The following is a 19997-nucleotide window of genomic DNA, read 5'->3' on the forward strand; positions in this document are numbered from 1 at the left end:
TATATTTCACTTTAGATATTTTTTTGCATATTTTTATGTATTTCCTCTTTTATGTCTACCGAAAAAAATTTGAAAGCAAAAAAGAATAGAAAGGGACAGGAGCTCAAATTGTTCAGTTCAAAAGCATTCTACTTGCAGTGTTGACAACAGCAGCTAAAATATATATTTATTTTTAAAATAACTGGCTGATGGAACACTGTAAAATGTTGTCATTTTCAATTTGATTTTGCTGCAGTTCAAACTTTGAATTTAGTTTATCATTGATGTGCATCGCATATTAGTTCATCAAGTATATAAAGTGCTTTAAGAATTATTAATTAAATTTATGGGTTTTTTTTATGGATGAAGTTGTGTGTTTAATCTGCACCTTCAAACTAGTGACCTGTGGATTTTGAATACGTAAGCTTCAAGCTGTTTACATCGGCCAATTGCTACAACCGAAAGAGCTTTCGGCAGCCGTAGGACTTATTTGTAGTGCTTGCTACATCTTGTGTAACAATCATTTTGCTTATTTTTTGAAATTTATAATGTCGCAAGAGGAAAGCGAAACTTCAGACAATATAGCTCGGATAGCTGTAAAAGCTCCGCCATTTTGGCGAGCGAAATCAAAATTCAAATTTCAAAATTCTTCCAAATATGCTGCCTAAAAAATATTATAGCAATGATTCAGTAATCAAAGTTGACTTTTTTTTTTGTAAATAGTTTTTAAATTAAGGATTATAATTTCTTTCCGATTTTAAAGTACCTATGCTATGTCCAACAAAACAGAATTGACATTTGTCAAAATGTGCATTTTGAATTTATAAAACCATTAATTTTTAAATTTTTAAGCAGTAATTTGACTGAGTGGAATGAGGATCTATTTCAAATCATTCATTGTAAACTTGTTGACACTTAATCTTGATCAAACACGTTTTTTAATTTTCAAAAAAATTGGGTATGAATACTCCTTGAAATAAAAAAATATCTGTTAATAAATAATTCTGTTTCAATGATGATTGATTTAATGGTTTCAATGTTTTAAACTTCTCTGTGTCTGACTTCTTTTCTCTTGGAATTCGTTTGTTTGCATGTGAATGCAACAGAGCAAAAGCAGAATGAAGTTTGTATGAAATTTGGGTGCAGTTTTAGAGACGGGTACTATTTTTCTCGCCAAGCCCCGCGGACATGAAGTATACAAAAAGGAACAAAAAAAAAAAAAGAATCAGAAAAAATTAAAAATGGCACAATTTGAACAATGTTAAATTTTAAAAAAATGCACAAAAATAATAATACAAATTTTTTTTTTGTCGACAACAATACAAATTTATATTAGCGACAACAATATAAATTCATATTGGCGACTTTAGCTTTAAGATTTGGCGCCAAACTTGGCGGTACCCGTCCCTAGGATTTAGCCGAAATTTGTTGCATGGTTTTTTATAGCAGTTACTAGATTACATCAAATTAAATTTTGGTCAAAATTCATCCTAGGCAGGGGGGGGGGGGTCCCAGCAAATCTCAGCAAAATTTTATTGTATACTTTCTAGTAAAAATGCTATTCGTTCTCCTTACATAGAATTTGATTAAGGCCAGAATGCCTTGCACGGTGTTGGTAGTTATGAAATGCATTCTTTTTGAAAATATTTTAGCATTTTTTTTTTTTTTTTTTGCCTCACTGTATCATGCAATTTTACATAATTTTTTTTCTGTAAATAATCCTTGTCATGCCGTTTGTACAGAAGTAGCCGAAAATCGAATATGTATTTTGGATGCCCTTTTTTTCCTTGTCAAATTTTGGTTTCAATTAGAAACCAAAATTTGACAAGGAACTACAGTTGTAGTCACAAAATCACATGCCGGGTTTCATTGAATTAAGTCGTTGCATTTATGAATTATTGCATTTACATGCTTGCTGAAGTGATTGATTAACAGACGATCAATTATTTTTCTGATTTGGTTTAAGATTTGATAAGAATTTGCATTTTAAATGTTAAATGTGTGTACGAAGTTTTATTTGTCTAGCTCTTTATGTTTTGTAGTAATTGAATTAATTTGCATTTGGACAGATTTACTTTGAATGAATTTCGTTCAAAATTTGTCGTGAAGACCATATACCAATTCTCATTCATCTAGGTCAATAGGTAGATATAATTCCAAAAATGGGATTTTTCAGATTTGGGGCAGTCTGAAACTTGGAAATTCATCAAAACCTCAAGTTCGAATGTTTGATGATTACAATATTTTCTCTCATTTGCTTTTAGATGAGAATTAAAAAGCTAGGTAGGTAAAATTTGACATTTGATTTTATTACTAGAATTATGGATTAAGTTTTTGTGCTTAAGAAATGACAATAACTTAAAAATACACTAAAAAATTAGAAACAAATTTTAATAAACATTTTTTTGCATCAAAATAGTACATTTCTGCCAGCTTTGGACTAAATTGTACAAAATATATTAATTCTTTTTTGCCATAGGACAAAGCTAAGCATAAAACTGATGTTCTTGCATAATGCATGGGCGAACACTAGTTTTTCCAGTATTCTTGCTTTATTGAAAGATGCATGCGATATGTAACTCAGAAAAGTATCGTCAGCAGAATCTGAAGAATCCTTTTGTAATTTCGAAGCGCATATTATATGCATCCGAACTTTTCATTACAGCATTTATTCTGAATCGAATGTACGATTCATCTACTGCATAAATCTCTTGTAAAAAGCTGATTGAAAAATTTTAGGTATTAGGCAGATCTGAATTAAAATATAGAGAGGATTTATATTTTAAATTAGATTCGGTCTAACTTCTTGCCTGACACATGTGTGACAATGTTTTAGGATGCATTCCTCCATCTTTATTTTACACTAGCCATCTTTGGCCATAAATTTTATGTGTTACTTGCTGTTCATGATTCTCTCAACCAGGTCTATCGCAATTTTGTGAATTGGTAATAGACATTAAAGCCGAATTATTTAAATAGCCTTACACCTACTCTGCTTAGTGCATACATGAACCTTCCTAAGAAGACAAGTTTCCTGTCATCATAGTTCTATCCATTAGAAATGTATGTGTCTGTGTAATCTACATCAAATGGCACTTTATTTTTATGATAATATACTTTATCTTTCTGATTCGTCATGTAAGCTACGTAGATTTTTCTTTAGCCTTTTTTCCACAGTGGAAGAAAGCAATAAGACTAAACATTTGATAAAACAATGAAAATGTTTGAATTTCAATGCAGCGATGAAATCTATTGTTGAAACCTGTGCAAACTTTTTTATAGAATTGTCAAAATACGGAAAAAATTGCACTGCCATTAAATTACATCATTAAAGAAAAAGAAAAAGTTATATAATATATATATATATATATATATATATATATATGTATATATATATATATATATATGTGTGTATATATATATATATATATATATATATATATATATATATATATATATATATATATATATATATATATATATATATATATATATATATATGTATTATTGTCGCAACGTGTATGTATTTAAATGCAGTTACCATTAGCAATCAAAAGTATTGTAAAAATACTGTTAAGAATTCTTAAAATTAGAGAAAAAAATTGTATAGAAATAAAACTGATATCACACACACAATGAAAAATTAATATTTTTACTTTTAAAATGATGTAAAAATAGTTTTTGTGCGATAATATGTTTCAAAATTACTGAAAAAAAATGAAAAAAAAAATTTGTGTGGGGGGGGGGGGGTTAAAAACATAAACAACACTTTGAAAATTCATTTCTTAGCGAGCGCTTGCTATCTAATCTATTAAATTTTGTCGAGCGTTTTCCATTATTTTTAACTGCTAACCACAAGGTCCCAGGTTCTATTCTAGCACATCGCTTACCGCTAAAATGCCATCCTTTTAGCATCATCATGCGAACAAAAAATAATGGAAGAAGATAAATATGAAAGATGCTTAATCAATTTTTGTTTGATTCTGAAAAAATTTGGAGCTTATCATTTACAGTCAAGCATATGTTTTTCTAAATTAAAACTATTGTCATGTTACGGACAAAAATAACCATAGTCAGATAAAATTGCCTTTCGGCGTGGTTCCATTGAGATAATTCTTTTTTTAGATATATCTTATCTCGGATTTCCTTATGAAATTTTTGCCGCAATCGTTCGGCGTATCTTTAAAGTATAGAAGAAGCTCTATCGACGAATCTCGGAAGCCTCAGCATAACTGTGTGAACTTCAACTTCAAAATGAATAATTCTAAATCGGACAAAGCGAAATTCTTCCCTATTTATATTGTGGATGCTTTTGCTAAACATCCCTTTTGTGGGAATCCCGCTGCGGTGTGTCTTTTGCCATTCGATGATGTGAGTTTTCTTTTTATATCATTTCATAAATGAAGTCAATTAACTTTAATTATGGAACAGAACTTTGTGTTTCGTGCGTTTTTAAGTTTATTAAAAACAGTAGATCCTTTCTATCCTTTTTCTTATCTAATTATTTAACTTCTTTTCTCCAATATAAATTTATTTCAGTTTCTTGTTAAATTATCGAATGATGACAGTGAGTGTCATTTATTTGTTTTATTTTGTTGCATATGAAATATAGAAAAAATATTGAAAAATTCGGAAACGAGATTTTGATGAATCTTCACATTTCAAATCTGCCTACATTCGAAAAACACATTATGTCTTTTTGTAAACACCGTAATTTAAAAGTGATTTGAGCTAGATGGAGGAAATTTTGTATATAGACTGCCGATCAAATATCAAATTTTGAAAGAAATTCATTTAGAAGAAGATTTGAGTACATGAGAACTCAATAATTACAAAAATGTAGAAAGTTATTTATATAAATTTTAGTACAAAGGTCTAGCATCTAAATATAGATTTTTGCCAAATTTTGAACCAAATTTGTCGAAGGATTGGTTGTTTATCCTTTCATACTTAGCATGCAAATGCAATAACTTAAATCAATGAAATTAGTTGGTGATCGCGATTACAGCCGCCGTTCCAAGTCAAATTTAGTCTCAACCGACGGGGGGGGGGGAGCGTCCGAAATTCACACGATATATTGAGTAAAAATGTAAGATTCACATCAAAGATCATTAACAATTATGGTTCGCGAATGCCATGCAAGATATTTGCAGCCTTACACAAGGACCACAATTTTATGTTGTTTGGAGGGGGTATAAAACCTTTATTGGAAAGTATGCGAGAAAGTTCCTGGTAGACCATTCCTGCTGGTTATATACAGAGTGCCCACTGTAATCATGGCCTTACAAATAATTTGTAAACTACTGCAGATAACCGTGTATTTCCAAATCGAAATTTTTTCTAAATGATGCAAGAAATTATATTTTTATGTTGTTACGGGCAGTAAATATATGTCAGAAAAAAAATAATTTTGTATACTTTTTTCGTCCTATTATATATTTATTTAAAGAGTCTTAAGACATTATCATTTTCAACTTGCATGGCTAAATGTAACTGAATTATGAAACTTTGAACATCGCCATTTCAATGGCATCTTTGAGGAAAGACCTTAATGAATTCATAGCATTTCCTTTCCACGGCTATGGATTCGCCTAAAATATTCAAATTTAAAGCTTCATTACTCGATAGATTTTGATTGCAGAGATGTGAAAGAAACTTTTTTATTAAAAATGTTATTGTGTCAAGAACATTGTAAAAAAAATTGGTACAGATTTACAATTTTAGCAGTAAAGTCTGATATCAGTTTCACCTATCTATAGTCTGTGTATTTTCTGTAGGCGGTTCAAGGTCACATTTTCTACCTCGTTATTGGTTGTCTGGTACCAGTAACGCGGTAGAAAATGTGACCTTGAACCGCCTACAGAAAATACACAGACTATAGACATAGAACATTTTTGAATTGTGTTCCCAAACAGATATCGATTTAAAAAACGTGTAATTATTATTATTTTTTCATAGGCAGGATAGTTAGAAATGATTCAAAATCTCGAGATCGATTTTTTTTAATGTTTACAATACAATCGCTTTGTATTCAGTTCTTCTCTACAACTAATAAAGTGAACCTAAGATTGTAAACTGGCACTCTACAGGCCAGATCATTCAACTTGGAACTACCAAATTTAGTACGAATATACTTTGAAAAATGGGAATGCGCACCCCAAAGTAATTTAAAAAATAATTAATACTTTAATTTATTAAAAATGAGAAATTTTTGGTGTCTTTTCCTTAATAACTTCCTGAAAATGCGTACTTGCGGATATTCACGGTCCACGGGTTTAATTATCAAGCAAATGAGAAATATCGCAAATTGATTGCTTTATGTATAATAGAGCATGGCGATCTTCATGTGATCTTAAAATCGCCGACTAAAACAGAGGCCATAAATACTCACAAGTATACGAAATGCTTCCCCCCAAAATAATTTTTACATTGTTTTAAAATCTAAAAAACAAAAATGAACTTTTGAATGGCATCACTTTAGTTGAAGTGAAGCATTTTCCTTGAATTTATCAATTTTTAAAAATGTTAATTATTAACAATATTGATGTTAATTGATAATTATATACAATATGTAAATATTAATTATTAATAATATACGCAATTTTCATCAGTATGTTTCATTGTTGCAAGAAATTCAAATTATTTTGATTATTTCATCAGATACTGAATCGTGTGATTTTCTTCTATTGTTAAAAGCAAAATAAAAAAAAAGAAAAGATTCAGTTTAATATTGCGTTGATTGCATACGGAATGAGGAAGTGAAATTTCAACATCGCGAAAAATAACATGCTACAATAAATTAACCGAACAATTAGACTTTAATGGCAAATTGATGTAGTGGCAATTAATTATATTGGAAATATTCATGTATACAATAAACAAAATATGTACAAAGTTATTAAATTATTATGGCTCTAATGTCTACCACAGTTAGAATTCTTTTTCAGGGAATCGCAAACATTAAATTTATGTATAAGAAATTTAATAATAATTAAACGCAGCTATTTAGATGGACCAGCTTGTTACCAAAGGTAACTAGCGTACAAGTCAAAGTCAAATACATAAAAAGTTACAATAAAAAATGATATATATATATATTTAAAAAAATATCTTACGAAAGGGTAGAAATAATAACAATAACTGTTAGCAGTAATATGTTTTAGAAGTTTCAAGTAACTACTCATTTTTTATATAAATATTAAATATTTCCCAAGAATATTTATGATATGCTTTTTTTCAAAAATTTTTATTCGATTTTAAGAAATATACTATACTAAGGCTTTTTTTTTAAATATTTATTTATGCATAAGATTTTGTATTAGATTAGAAATTATGATATACAAAATATGCATTGCAATCGATGGACAGTATTTTTTTTTTCGTATTTTATACTTAATACCTGGGGTATCTGCATTTCTTATCGTCACTATACTTATTAGAAAAAAAAAAATTCTGATACAGAATCGTAGTGGCGTAGGAAGTATCAAGGGGGAAATGGAGCATGATGTTTTCGGCTCCATTGACATTTTTGCAATTATAAAAAAAGTACACATACACAGAGTATCCCACAAGGTATGCAGCGTCTAATTTTTACAGGTTCAAATAGAACACGTTATGACAAGTATTTTGATGTATAACAATTGGGGTCCCCGAATATAGCGTCACAGTGTAATTAAGTTGTGAATCTTGTGCCATGAAAATTTCAAGAAATGAGAAACAAAATCAAGTGAAGATCAATTTTTATTTAGAACTTTTAGTACAACAGATTTTCGAAATGTCGGACGTTCAAACAAATGACATGTGAAGTCTGGAATAGAAGTTCGCAACTGGTTTCTGCGATAAAATATCTGCTCCAATTTCCTCGACCTCGGTTTCAATTGCTGCTCTCAAGTTGTCCAATATTGAGGTTTCTATGAGATACACTGTGTCTTTCAGACGTCCCCATGAAAAAGTCACATGGGTTAAGATCCGGCGAATAAGGTGGCCACTCTATACCATTGCCTGTTCCGGAGTCCAACCCGATCAGTTTGTCTATTGAGAAAATGTTCTGCTGAGTGCGATGAGGTCTAGCACCATCTTACATAAACCAAAAATGTCGATTATCTTGTTTATGCCATGAAAAAATGGGATGACAGCGTCCTTCAATGCATCAAAATAAACTGCACCGGTGACAGTTTTGATTAAAAGAAAAGAAAAACTGGCCCAGTGACGATTTCGGCAGATAACGCACATCAAACTGTGAGCCTAAGTGGATACAGTAGCCAAACTATTGCATGATGAAGATTTTCAGTGGACCAGAACCTCCAGATCTGTTTGTTAACATATCCGTGGAGGTGGAAGTGCGTCTCCTCCCAGAATCAGATCCGATTAAAATCAATTTCGTCACATTCAACCTTATTAATCAGCGTGCCTGAAAGTCAAACCTCTTTAAACCATCCAGATCGGTCAATGGTGATTGGTTTGAATTTTGAAAAGGAACAGAGCTGTATAAGAATTTGCATATTCCCTTACAGACGCGCTTTTCCTCTTATTGGTTGCCTCAAATTTCCATAGTCACCTGGGGGAAGCTTCCATCTTGTGCAATCGTCGTATGCATCGTGATTTGGTACATAGACTATCGGATTCGTAACGAACGTTCTTCGCATAGTTAAACTATGATGCTCTATTCGGGGACCCACATGTTATATATCAAAATTCTCGTCTTGACATATTCTATCCAAATCTGTAAATATTAGACGCTGCATACCTTGTGGAACAACAAGGTATGCAGCGTACACCCTTGTATAAGAACCTTGTACATCCCTTGTATATGTTTTTTTTAACAGGTTTGTGAATATAAGCATGAAATATATTGCTCATACCATGATTAACGAAATTTTTATCTTTTATGATACTGATAATGATATAAAGCAAAGAATTGCTTCTGAAATGAATCTTTCAGAAACTGCTTTCTTGAAAACGATAATGGAAAGTGACACTTTTCAAAGTGGTGAGCACACTGTTGGTTCTTATTATTAATTAAATTCATAGCAATCTTTCGCTACCATTCAAAAGGCATCTGTCAATGTAAGTAGTAAAATTAAGTTTTCCGTATTAATAAATAACACTGCTCAATCAAAATATTAGATTATCTTTTAAGTAAATTATATAATTAAAAAAATAAAATAAAGTGCTATAATAATAGCATTAAAGTGCTGTAATAATAACATTAAAGTGTTGTAATAATAACATTAAATGATAAAAAATGTGCATTATTTAAAAATATATAAAAGAGGGATATTTTTCAAAGAAATGTTTCTATTTAAAATTTTGTCAGTTTCAATTAAGATTAAAAAAGAAAATGAATCTCTGTATATTAAGTTCTGAACAATATGAATTTAACGGAGAATTTTTTCTGTAACAAATTTTGATATGTAAACGTTATTCGTGTCGAATATTCATTGTTTTTGCCTATGGTTTCTATTATTTAAAAGTGTGTTTTTCCGAATTCTGTATTTTACTAGAGAACACGCTTGATTTTTATATTTTATTGACAGGTAAACGTTTTTCTCTGGATTGGTTCTCTCCACTTCGCCAAGTGCCTTTATGCGGGCATGCTACCTTAGCCACTGCTGCTGTTTTGCTTATGGAATATAGTAAGTAAATTGCGAATTTTAATTTGTTGATGTCATTTGCTACTTTCTAATATACAGTCTCGTTTATAAGGAGAAAGCATTATAACGCAATTGTTGAAGGCACATGTTTTGATTCATGTTTTGAAAATAAATATAACATGAGTTTTCTCTCATTAGTTGTTGTTTATAAAATAATAAGGCAGCCTTATTTAAGATAGCACATAAAGATTAGGTTTAGTGTATAGTACTCTTTTCCTTCATAAATTATGCAAAACAATTTTACTGACTGAAAAAAAGCATTCTCTACAAGCAACACTCTTGTAAATTTGTAAAGTTTAATCAACTAACGGGAGTGGTTTTCCTAAACCTTCCTCGCGTACACGCCAATAAAAGTGTCATCCCAGAGAACACTTTCCAATGCATAGGTGTACAATAGTTGCGAAATTTTAACCTTCGGCCTGCCTGTTGAGTTTTGCTGAATCTATCATGCAATCCTTGGCGAGTAATTTGGCGATTAATCCCTACATGTTTCTGAAAATACAGTCCGACAGATGGATTCCTTATTTTACTTGCCTCAAAATTTGAAAGGTATCAGGACTATAGATGTTAATTCTGTGCATCGAGTTTTATCTATCTAACTATCCTCGTTTTGCATTAATGGTATTAAATTATGTTCGAACAGTAGGTCAGACAGACTTCCCTTGAGCGGATTTTGCTCGAAATTTGATAGAAAGTTACAAATTTGGTATTAAGACCTACGTCAAATTTCATCTATATAAATCAACACATTTTTTAGTTATCTTTGCCACAGACAGGCGCACATTTTTCAAAAATGTGTTTTTATAACTCAGGGAGATCTAAAACGAGGAGATCCGTCAAAATTTCGAGTTCGAATTTTTTACCGATTGCTATAGTTTCCCTATACTACGTACTCGAGAAAGTAAAAATTAGAAGAGAATCAAATAAAAACCAAAGGAAAAACTTGTTTGGTTCACTATAAAAGTTCATTCTATTTGACATTCTAAAATGAGCACTTTTTTGCAGATTTCAAAAGTAATATACAATCTGTATATTACTGTATGATTAATATAAAAGATAATTCTAATTACTCTGGTTTTAATATTTTTTTCATATACAGAGAGAACGTATTGTAACTGTCTGAAAATTCGAACTCGAGTCACATTTCAGACCTCCTTGATTAAAAAAAAAATTGCATTGTATCTGTTTGTCTGCAAACACGATAACTGAAAAACGCTTTGAGCAAGTTGTATAAAATTTGATAAATGAACTTTGCAAAGAATTTATAGATTTCTGTCTAATTTTGAACGAAATTCATTTTGAGGAAGTCTTGCTGTCCGAGTACAAGTCAAATTGATAATTTCAAAGCGCATATAGTTAAATAAATGAAATTGAGTACGTAGGTCTTGAATTTAAAATGTGAACACATGTCAGATTTTTAGTCAAGTTTCTTAAAGGGCTTGTCGTCTAACGGTCTTTATTTCGCATTTTTTTCTTGTTAGCGCAATATCTCAAATACGATATAACTTAAATAAATGGAATTTGAAATAGTGTATATGACTATAGTGTCAAATTTTGGTTTCAATAGATCGAAAAAAGACGTTCAAAATGCATATTTGCACGATTAATTCAATAAAAATTCTAGATCCATGTAAATGACAAATATTTCTTAACTGTTATTCACCGATCCCATGCAAGGCATTTAGTGTCTTAGCCAAGATCAACAATTTTATGTGGCTGGAAGAAGATAAGTGTTTTATAGAATAAAAGGGAATCTCGTAGCCAAGAAAAGCAATTTATAAATATTTTTAATGGATTTTAGTCAGTAACGAAGACCTATACTAGTGTGACCATTCTGGCAATATGATAGTATACGCGCGAAGTATATTATCATTCGGAGTGGGAGGGGAATGCATACTATAGGAATCTGATCATTTGTCGAATTCCGACGTGCATCTCGGGTAAGTTAAATCGCGGGTCGTGAGAACAAAGCCTAAAACTAGGGTTCGATGCATCTATACCTCATCAGTTCTCCAACTGCTCTATTAGTTTTTTGATTCTTGCAAAACTTTATCGCAATAGAATTTTGCTGTACCACCAGTTTTAAAAATTACTTAACATAGAATTAGTTGAAAATAAACTTACTTTACTAATTTATTGTTGAAACATAAATATGAACCACTTGTGAGCAGACTGATTAATTGCTTATCTTTTTTATCTTAAAAAACTTTATTATCTAAAGATAATAACACTGAACTTAATATTAAAAATATATTTAAAAAGCTTTTAAGAATATTTTTTAAATATTTCTGTTACTAGTTAGATAGTCATTAAAGTTTTTACTCCATTTAAATAAAACCATTTTTTAATCTGTATGTCTATATTTTTTCACAGCAGGAGTCGTGCTGATTTTATTTGAGGAAGTCTACTGCAGTTTTTATATTTTTTGGAAACATTTAATAATGGTACCTGTTATAGCAAGTTTATTTCATGTTCCTGTCATTTGACTTTTTCAGGCAACGAATCCGAGGTCTTGGAGTTCGAAACTGTTAGTGGAATACTGAAAGCACAGAAGATAGCCTCTGACAGAATACAGATTGATCTTCCAGCAGATGAATCTCATCCATGTTTTGCTAATTTCATAACACTCTAATTTTTAATTTTTGAAATTATGTGACACTAATGAAATGAATATTCTTTTTGAGATAATATAATCAAATAAATCAACCGCTGAGGCTGGTCTTCGGTCTTCGGGTTCATCATATACTGCAAATCCGTGATCAGATTCTGAAGCAGAATCGCCTATTATATGAGGGGGAGAGGGTTTATATATTTTTTTCATCTGCCATTCTAGCAAGCATTTTTTCAGTCAACGCTATGGAAATGCTTCGAGGATATGTTAAGGGCTCAAATATAATTCTTGTCTAGAGCATGATTTAAAATTATGAGGTCCGTTTCCTAGCATAAACTCAAAATGGGATTTTGAGCAATTAAACCAATGAATTAAGAAGAGAGAAAAAATATTTTCTAAAAGCTAAAATATATTTCCAATGGAGCTTTGAAAATTTCTGATGAACCACTGTATAGTTGTTAACATTCAAGTTTTTAATTTGTTGTAAATTCTGAAACCTCTAGTGCTTTTGAGTATGCACCAAGGAGTGTTTATTTTGCCAAACTAAAATATGATGAAGGGAAATGCATCTAAAAGAATGGAAAAGTCAATATCAAGACCTAATGACGAGACGAAAATGCGCTTATCTTATTGCGTTTCATTCTTTTGAGGAATAAAATCACCCGGAAGCGTTTGCTTTGAAATCCCAAAACTTACCGCAATTAGCTTATCTTCATAATTTCAAGAGACAAGCGGGCTATTTTGGATACAAGCCTTCTTTTGAATCGTGGTCATATGACGAAATTACTGGAACGGACACTTTTTCAAAATCAAATGCCATTCCAATGAAAGCAGCTTTAACATTCTCTAAACGCGCATACATGATAATATTGCGAATTCTGCGTTTCTTTAAAAAATTTTATAATATGATATTTCTTTTCTTTTTTTTTAGGTTCATGACAAATACAAAGCAGTTGTTGAAGTAAGATCGAAATACACAATGAAATATTTCTCACCTTTTCTTTTTCCTTTAACAATTTTAAATAACTTTATATTTTCAATAGGCCGCAGTTAAGAATTTGCCTGTGCAAGAAGTTGTCCTTTCACTTTACAACGAATTGCTAATACGACTAAGTGACGATGTGACGAGGTAAAATTAGCATTTTTTAAATTTAAAAATTTAAATTTAATTTTTTTCTTATGCTACTGAATTACATTCCAAATGATTAAATGGCAATTGCTTATTGAATGTCGTGAATATATTTCAAATAATTATTCGCAATTCTATTTTGTAATTTTAATTATCATTAACTAAACAATTATCCAATTGATATTGTCATATAGAGATTCATTTAAAACACACTCGTAGGAAACCAGGTGATATATTAAATAGTGACATAACTTCTTAGACAATGACACAAATGAAGTTTAATTAAGATGAGATCATTTTATTTACCTCTTGAAATATATATATATAACAACTTTTGTGGAGGAAGAAAGTATCGGTTATAAAATCGTATGAAAAATAGATCCAAAAATAGATAGAGGCTGATTTGCGATACACAGCTTAGAAAGCCTGACCTAAACGATTATTTAAAACAATTACTTATGAAATTATTTTTATATATATCTTCTTACAGGAAAGAGCTTGAATCGATCCAGACAAATGATGCTGGTCTTTTAGATGCAGTACCCGACATGGGAGGTCTCATTATCACCTTGAAAGGATCGCCTGATGAGTGCACTGATGAAAAAGGCAACATGTATGATTTCGTCTCTCGATATTTTTCGCCTTGGTATGGAATATCAGAGGATCCTGTTACAGGTAAAAAATGCCTCTCTCTGTGTGTAATACCAATTTAGAAAATGAACAATACATGGAAAATCTTAAGTAACGACAAGAGTTTGTTGAAAGTTCGGATTTACGTTCTCCTAAACTTACTTTTTTAAAGTAAGTTCCTAAAAGTAATACCACTTCAAATGTCCCTGGTGCATGAGATGTCCCAGGTTCCTATCATTCTTTATGCAGAATCCGACTTCATTTGTCTCTTTACTAGCTTCATTATGTGGGACCAAAATATTGTTACCGAAATCCAATCAATCACTGGTGGGTGTACTGTAAAAGAAGTCCAAAACGCTGGATAATGCATTATGTCGTTTTACTCTTTGAATATTCCGGAAAACATGAAGCATAGGTGGCACGCTTTACTTCACAAGAAAAACGAGAAACACAACTAGCTAAAGTTGACGCGTATACAAAAATAGTACTTACAGAAATTGACCACACACATGCTACAGCAAATCATTACCAAATAACTGCAACAATGCGCGGCTATCTCTCCAAAGCGATAATTGCTTTTTATTAGATATATTCCTAAAATGCTTGTGTTTTCTAAAACAATTATTTTTATCGCAAAATTTGTCGCCAAATGGCTTTCAAGATAGAGAATAATTTATCTAATATCTATTCAGAATATCTACAAATCTCTTCGTCTTACTGTAAAACTATCTGCGCAAATAAACAATATTACAGATTTTTAAAAAAGAAATAATGAAAATTTAGTTATCCACTGACTTTGAATAACGGTTAATTATCCAGTTCTTAACAGCTAAAAGTGTGATAAGTGCAAATACTCGTCTCCTGATATATTCCTTGACTTCCCTGATTCATCTTTTAATCATGAAAGTCAGGAAAAAAGTCCAAATCGAATCGCGCAATTGAAAGTAACATGTTTTATCTCAAATTCAAAATCTGATCAAACCTTTTAGTTCGAAAGTATTCAATCACTCGCTGTACAGTCCAGACTTTTGTATAGCGATTACCAACTCTTCTACCATCTAAAGACTCCTTGAATGGAATATGAAGGCGGTTGGATATTGAAGAAGTGAAAACCACTGTGCATAATTGACTATCAATCTATGGCTAAGATTAGTCTGGAATTTTTTCGTATTTCCTTTTAAGGGAGAAAGAAGTATGCCCTCCAAAATTGCAATTTTCGCATGCTGGTAGGCTAACTCGTTGCCTTTCAGCATCCTCTGTTTGCTTCAAACCAAATGATCAAACTATTGAACAAGGTCTGACATCTTAGTTCCCCTTCATCGAAAGTACGGTTTAGAACTGAGAGATTTTCATCTGTTCTGTGAATTGAAGAACTGGCTGTCAAAGCTGCCAGACTAAGAAGTTTTTAAGGAAAGTTAAAGCCTATCTCACATCATTGACAGTAACATTCTTCGAAGTAATGGTCGACAGATATGTCAAAGACCAGTCGAAAGGGAACCATTCGATTAATGATTATGTAACCATTATCATAATTTTTTGACAATAAATTCATTTTGTTCTCTGCTCTTTTTTTAATATAATCTGGCGGATCTGGAAAACCAATGAAAATGGTCTCCCTAAAACTTCCTCGCATACTCTCTAATAAACTTGCCATGCCAGATAACGCCTTACGTGGCTTTGTCGTACAATAGTTACGAAATATTAACTTTTGGTGTGAATTTGGTATTTTTACTGAATCTATCAATTATCCTTAGCGAGTTATTCGCGATTAATGACTGGAGTCCATTAATAATATCCAAACTCGAATTTGTGTTTTAAACACGCTTTTCTCAGCCGATTGAAACAAAAAAATTGACAAAAAAGAATGCACTTATAAGTCATAAAATCCCATACCAGATTTGATATATTTAGGTCATTGCATTTTAAAATTATTGCGTTTACATGTTTTTGAAATTACAGACCGTAAGACAGTCATTTCGTACTTGTATTAGGCTCAAAATTTGAGAAGTGGCTATACTATAGATGTGAAATCTGTGTACTGAAACTTATCTATCTAGCTCTATTCGTTTTATAACCATCGTGTTAACTACTATTCGAGCAGCCGGACTTCCTCTGAACAGATTTTACTCAAAATTTGGTAGAAATTTGCAAACTTGGTGCAAAAAAACTATATCAATTTTCAACCATCTAACTCGAAGAGTTTTTGAGTTATCTTTGCCACAGACAGACAGACGAACATTTTCCAAAAATAGGTTCTTCGAGGACGACTAAAACGAGAAGTTTCGTCAAAATCTTGAGTTGGAATTTTTCGACGATTACTATAGTTCCTTTATACTACATATAAGGGAAAGTAAAAGGACTGTCATTCTGTAATGTTACTCAAAGAAACAATATGATGAGATAAACATACTTTGGTAGAAATATTTAGCAATAATATCTCTACTAAATGGAAATACAAGCATTGTTCTTAAATATTAGTTTCAAGCCATGCCTTGATTCCTTTTTTATATCTTTTTATTTGTTTTTTATTTGTCATTACATTTTAATATTTTCTTTTAGGCGCAGCTCATTCAGTACTTGCACCATATTGGGCTAATATTTTGCAAAAAAATAAACTCTATGGTAAGGAAACTTTGCTTATAATATTTATATGTTTCAGATTGAAAGGAATAATAAATCGATTAATTTTTTACATTTGTATTTATCCCAGATAATTTATATTTTTAATCTAATTTATTATAAATCAATTAATGTTTGAAAAATCAAGGTTCTACATTGAATCAAAAATTCGGAACTTAAGAAAACTGTAACAAAAAGGAAAAAGTTAAAAAAAGTTCCAGAAATGTTTTCCAGTTTGATTATATTTTGTTTAAATTATAAATTAAAATTCAATGTAATTATTTATTTTATTTGAAATGTTTATTTATTATTATTATTATGTATTTTTATTTTAAGAAGTTTTTTTAAACTTCTATAAAACTTAATACAGAAATTCTTTCTTTTTTAGAATTCTCCTTCATTTTCTCTTACAGTTTGTGATTTAATTGGTATAGTTTATGCAATTTAAAGCAAAGATAAATTTTATCTGTCCCTTTCAGCCAGGGGTGTAACAAGGAAAAATGCAGGAATTTTTTTAAATCCCTAATTGCCATTATTAGCAAATTTAAACACCTCCGGAGTATGATATAAATGTGAATACTTTATAATAATTTTCTATAAATGGGACATAAATGCATAAAGACTTTGTCTTCAGGATTTGCTCTAAAAGTGACCCTCCTTGTAAAGTATATTAAAATGTATCATTAAAATTTTGACTTGTCATGCATAACATAAAATGTTACTACAAATCTGATTCGTAATTATTCTACCTTTGTAACCAAGTTATGGATGCAGTACATTCTTTCAGTTTAGTTTAGTTAAATTAATGTCTCATTTTTAAATTATTCGAGTATTATTTCGAACCTAGATAATTTGAAACCTCGATCAGATTATATGGATGTCATCTTAGAATTTCCCAAGGTAAAGAAAGAAAAAAAAAAAAAAAAAAACAGTAGCCTCAGTAACGAAAAAGAAGCTTTATTCAACAAGAAAACAAGATAAATTGGTAACAAAATACCGACGAAGCATACACAAAATGAAACTTGTCGAAATCAACAACTCATAGGAAATATCTCATTATTAAACAACAAGAAGTGCTCAAAAAGAACTTACTGGAGATTAAAACTCCAAAGAAAGGATTCACTAAATACTCACTTGAGCTCAACTCATTTATTCTCTTCTTCCTACACGATTCGGAATTTTATAGCTCCCGTGAAAAGTCATCAAAAATTCTTCGAAATTCAAGACCTAATGGTGCTGTCGCCAAGATTCTCGAATATTTTGGGCCTTTCATTTTGTTGCCAAAGTCGTCAAATTAGTCATTAAGTCGCCTGGTGATCACCAAGTTTATAACAAAATCCAGTGAATATTAAATCGGCTTTCATTTAGCAGCTGTTTCTTATTTTCCCCCCTGTAAAAATGCCCTCTAGGAGTGAAACAACGTTAGAAATTTGCAGCAATACCAACATAAGATAAATTATGTTACAGACAAGTTTAACTAATATCTTGCCCGTGGAAATATTGGATCTTCAGCGAGAGCAAGTCTCGAATATATAATTTCAAATTAAAGGTATTAAATAATTTATATGCAATATAAAATATTTTTATTGAAAAGCAATATTAAAAAAGATGTACTTTAGAGAGGCGGGGTGTTGGCAATTGACAGTAAAATAGACTCTGAGTCAAAAATCAGTAGTTTCTTATCAATTCAAATATATTATTTTCAAATCAATTCGTTGTTGTGATCAGAAGCTAAAATAAGTGCTGCCAATTACCCTACAGTCTCGGGGTAATTGGGAACAGGTTGGAATAATTATGAATGCCGCGGTAACTAAAACCGATTTACTAATAAATTATTTTTGAAATAAATTATTTTGATTTTTCTCTCTTTAAGCCCACAGTTCATTATTATACACTCACATAAATTATTTGCCTATTTTCCATCTTTTCCGTTATTTGAAATCGACGAAAATGATAAAGTGAAAAATTTCTTCAACATTATTAACCTCTCCTTCTGTATGAATTAATATGTATTTTAATGCTATGTATTTCAGCTCGCCAATGCTCCCGTCGAGGAGGAGAGCTACATATTGAGCTCAAGAAAGGCAGAGTTCTTATTGATGGGAATGCTTCAATTGTGGTCAAAGGGCAGATATATATCTAGAAAATATTTTTATAATGATGCTCGCATTTTAGGATATAATTTTATGAAAACAAATTACTAAAAGAAATTTTTTCAGTAAAAGTCTTTGTCTTGGAATGTGAGGCTTCTGGTAATTTAAAAGTTTAATTAACCTGAAACTAGTTTAATTAACTTTGTCCAGCATCTTTTATCAAATGCAAGGTGACGAGTGGATGCCGTTGAACGCACATTTTCTCTTAAAAACAATGTTAAATATCTTGGAGCAGCAAGAGACGGAATTTATATCCTAACTTTTCCCCCAAATAATAATAAAATAACTATTCACTTAAAATAATTCCATTTGGACAGAAAGAAATAAAGAAAAGGACGAATGAAATAGTATATTTATTTATTTTTATTGGACTTGCTTACTGCTTGATAATAAACTTTGTCACGAAACTGAACGAGTTATAGAATGATTCAATGAAGATTAATAATTCTTTGCCTTGAGTCTGAATTAATAAAAAATCGAAATTTAAGTACTAATTAAATTTAAGAAATGAAGAATATTTATATACTGATTCCTTAAACTTTAGAACATGCCGACAATGAACTCATGATGCATGACATCCTTATTATTCATTCCCTTAAAAAATATATGACTTGCTCTGTTAATGTATGTATTGTAAAAAAATTTCTGTAATAAATTAATATTCAATACATTTATTTGACTTGTTGTTTTACCTTTATTATTAAATTGATAATGTTTATAAGCTTTATACTATCTGAAATTGCGAAATGCAATATGAAAAGAATAGCTGAAAATGGATGCTCTACAGGGGAGACATTTGGACATAAAGATAGAACATTAGAACGTTGTTATTTCTTGGCTAGTAAGCGTTCTCTAAGAAATTATCTGCCAAAATATTAATTAGATTTTTAATAAAAAATGATAAAAAGTTTAATGCTTTTCTTCAAAAACTCCAAAGCATGTTATTAACTAAAAATTAATTTTACATTGTTTTAGAATTTAAAAATTAAGATTTCAGTCATACATTTTTTTATTTATTAAAATTTTTAAGTATGAAAAATTAATTTGTTTTACAACAATGTTTTTATTTTCTTATTTTTGAGCAATTGCATATGTATTTACCCACTTCTAGACGATATTAGATACATTTTTGTGTGTGTTTATTAGATGACAACTATTATAATTAAAGGGGGCATACAATTAAAAGGGCATTTAACTAGATCCAGAATTTGAATATCAGGCTT

The 19997-nt window shown here is 30.6% G+C and overlaps 1 protein-coding gene across 1 annotated transcript; it reads left to right on the forward strand.

Moving 5' to 3' along the window:
• Nucleotides 1-4158: 4158 nt before the first annotated feature.
• On the forward strand, nucleotides 4159-19389 carry LOC129988186 (phenazine biosynthesis-like domain-containing protein). The gene is made up of 9 exons (XM_056096341.1): nucleotides 4159-4348; nucleotides 8867-8968; nucleotides 9516-9614; nucleotides 12128-12237; nucleotides 13175-13204; nucleotides 13287-13372; nucleotides 13863-14047; nucleotides 16562-16624; nucleotides 18655-19389. Exons 1-9 carry the CDS (start codon nucleotides 4234-4236, stop codon nucleotides 18762-18764), a joined length of 900 nt encoding a protein of 299 aa, XP_055952316.1. The 5' UTR covers nucleotides 4159-4233; the 3' UTR covers nucleotides 18765-19389.
• The last annotated feature ends 608 nt before the right edge of the window (nucleotides 19390-19997 follow it).

Source organism: Argiope bruennichi, chromosome 10, assembly GCF_947563725.1.
Source record: "Argiope bruennichi chromosome 10, qqArgBrue1.1, whole genome shotgun sequence".
NCBI lineage: Eukaryota > Metazoa > Arthropoda > Arachnida > Araneae > Araneidae > Argiope > Argiope bruennichi.

Bases quoted from the DNA above. Each gene is read 5' to 3' on its own strand.
- LOC129988186 (XM_056096341.1), top strand. From the start codon at position 4,234: ATGAATAATTCTAAATCGGACAAAGCGAAATTCTTCCCTATTTATATT. The intron at 12,238-13,174 runs TGTTTTGCTAAT...CTTTTTTTTTAG, and splicing joins CAGCAGATGAATCTCATCCA to GTTCATGACAAATACAAAGC. The intron at 14,048-16,561 runs GTAAAAAATGCC...ATTTTCTTTTAG, and splicing joins ATCAGAGGATCCTGTTACAG to GCGCAGCTCATTCAGTACTT.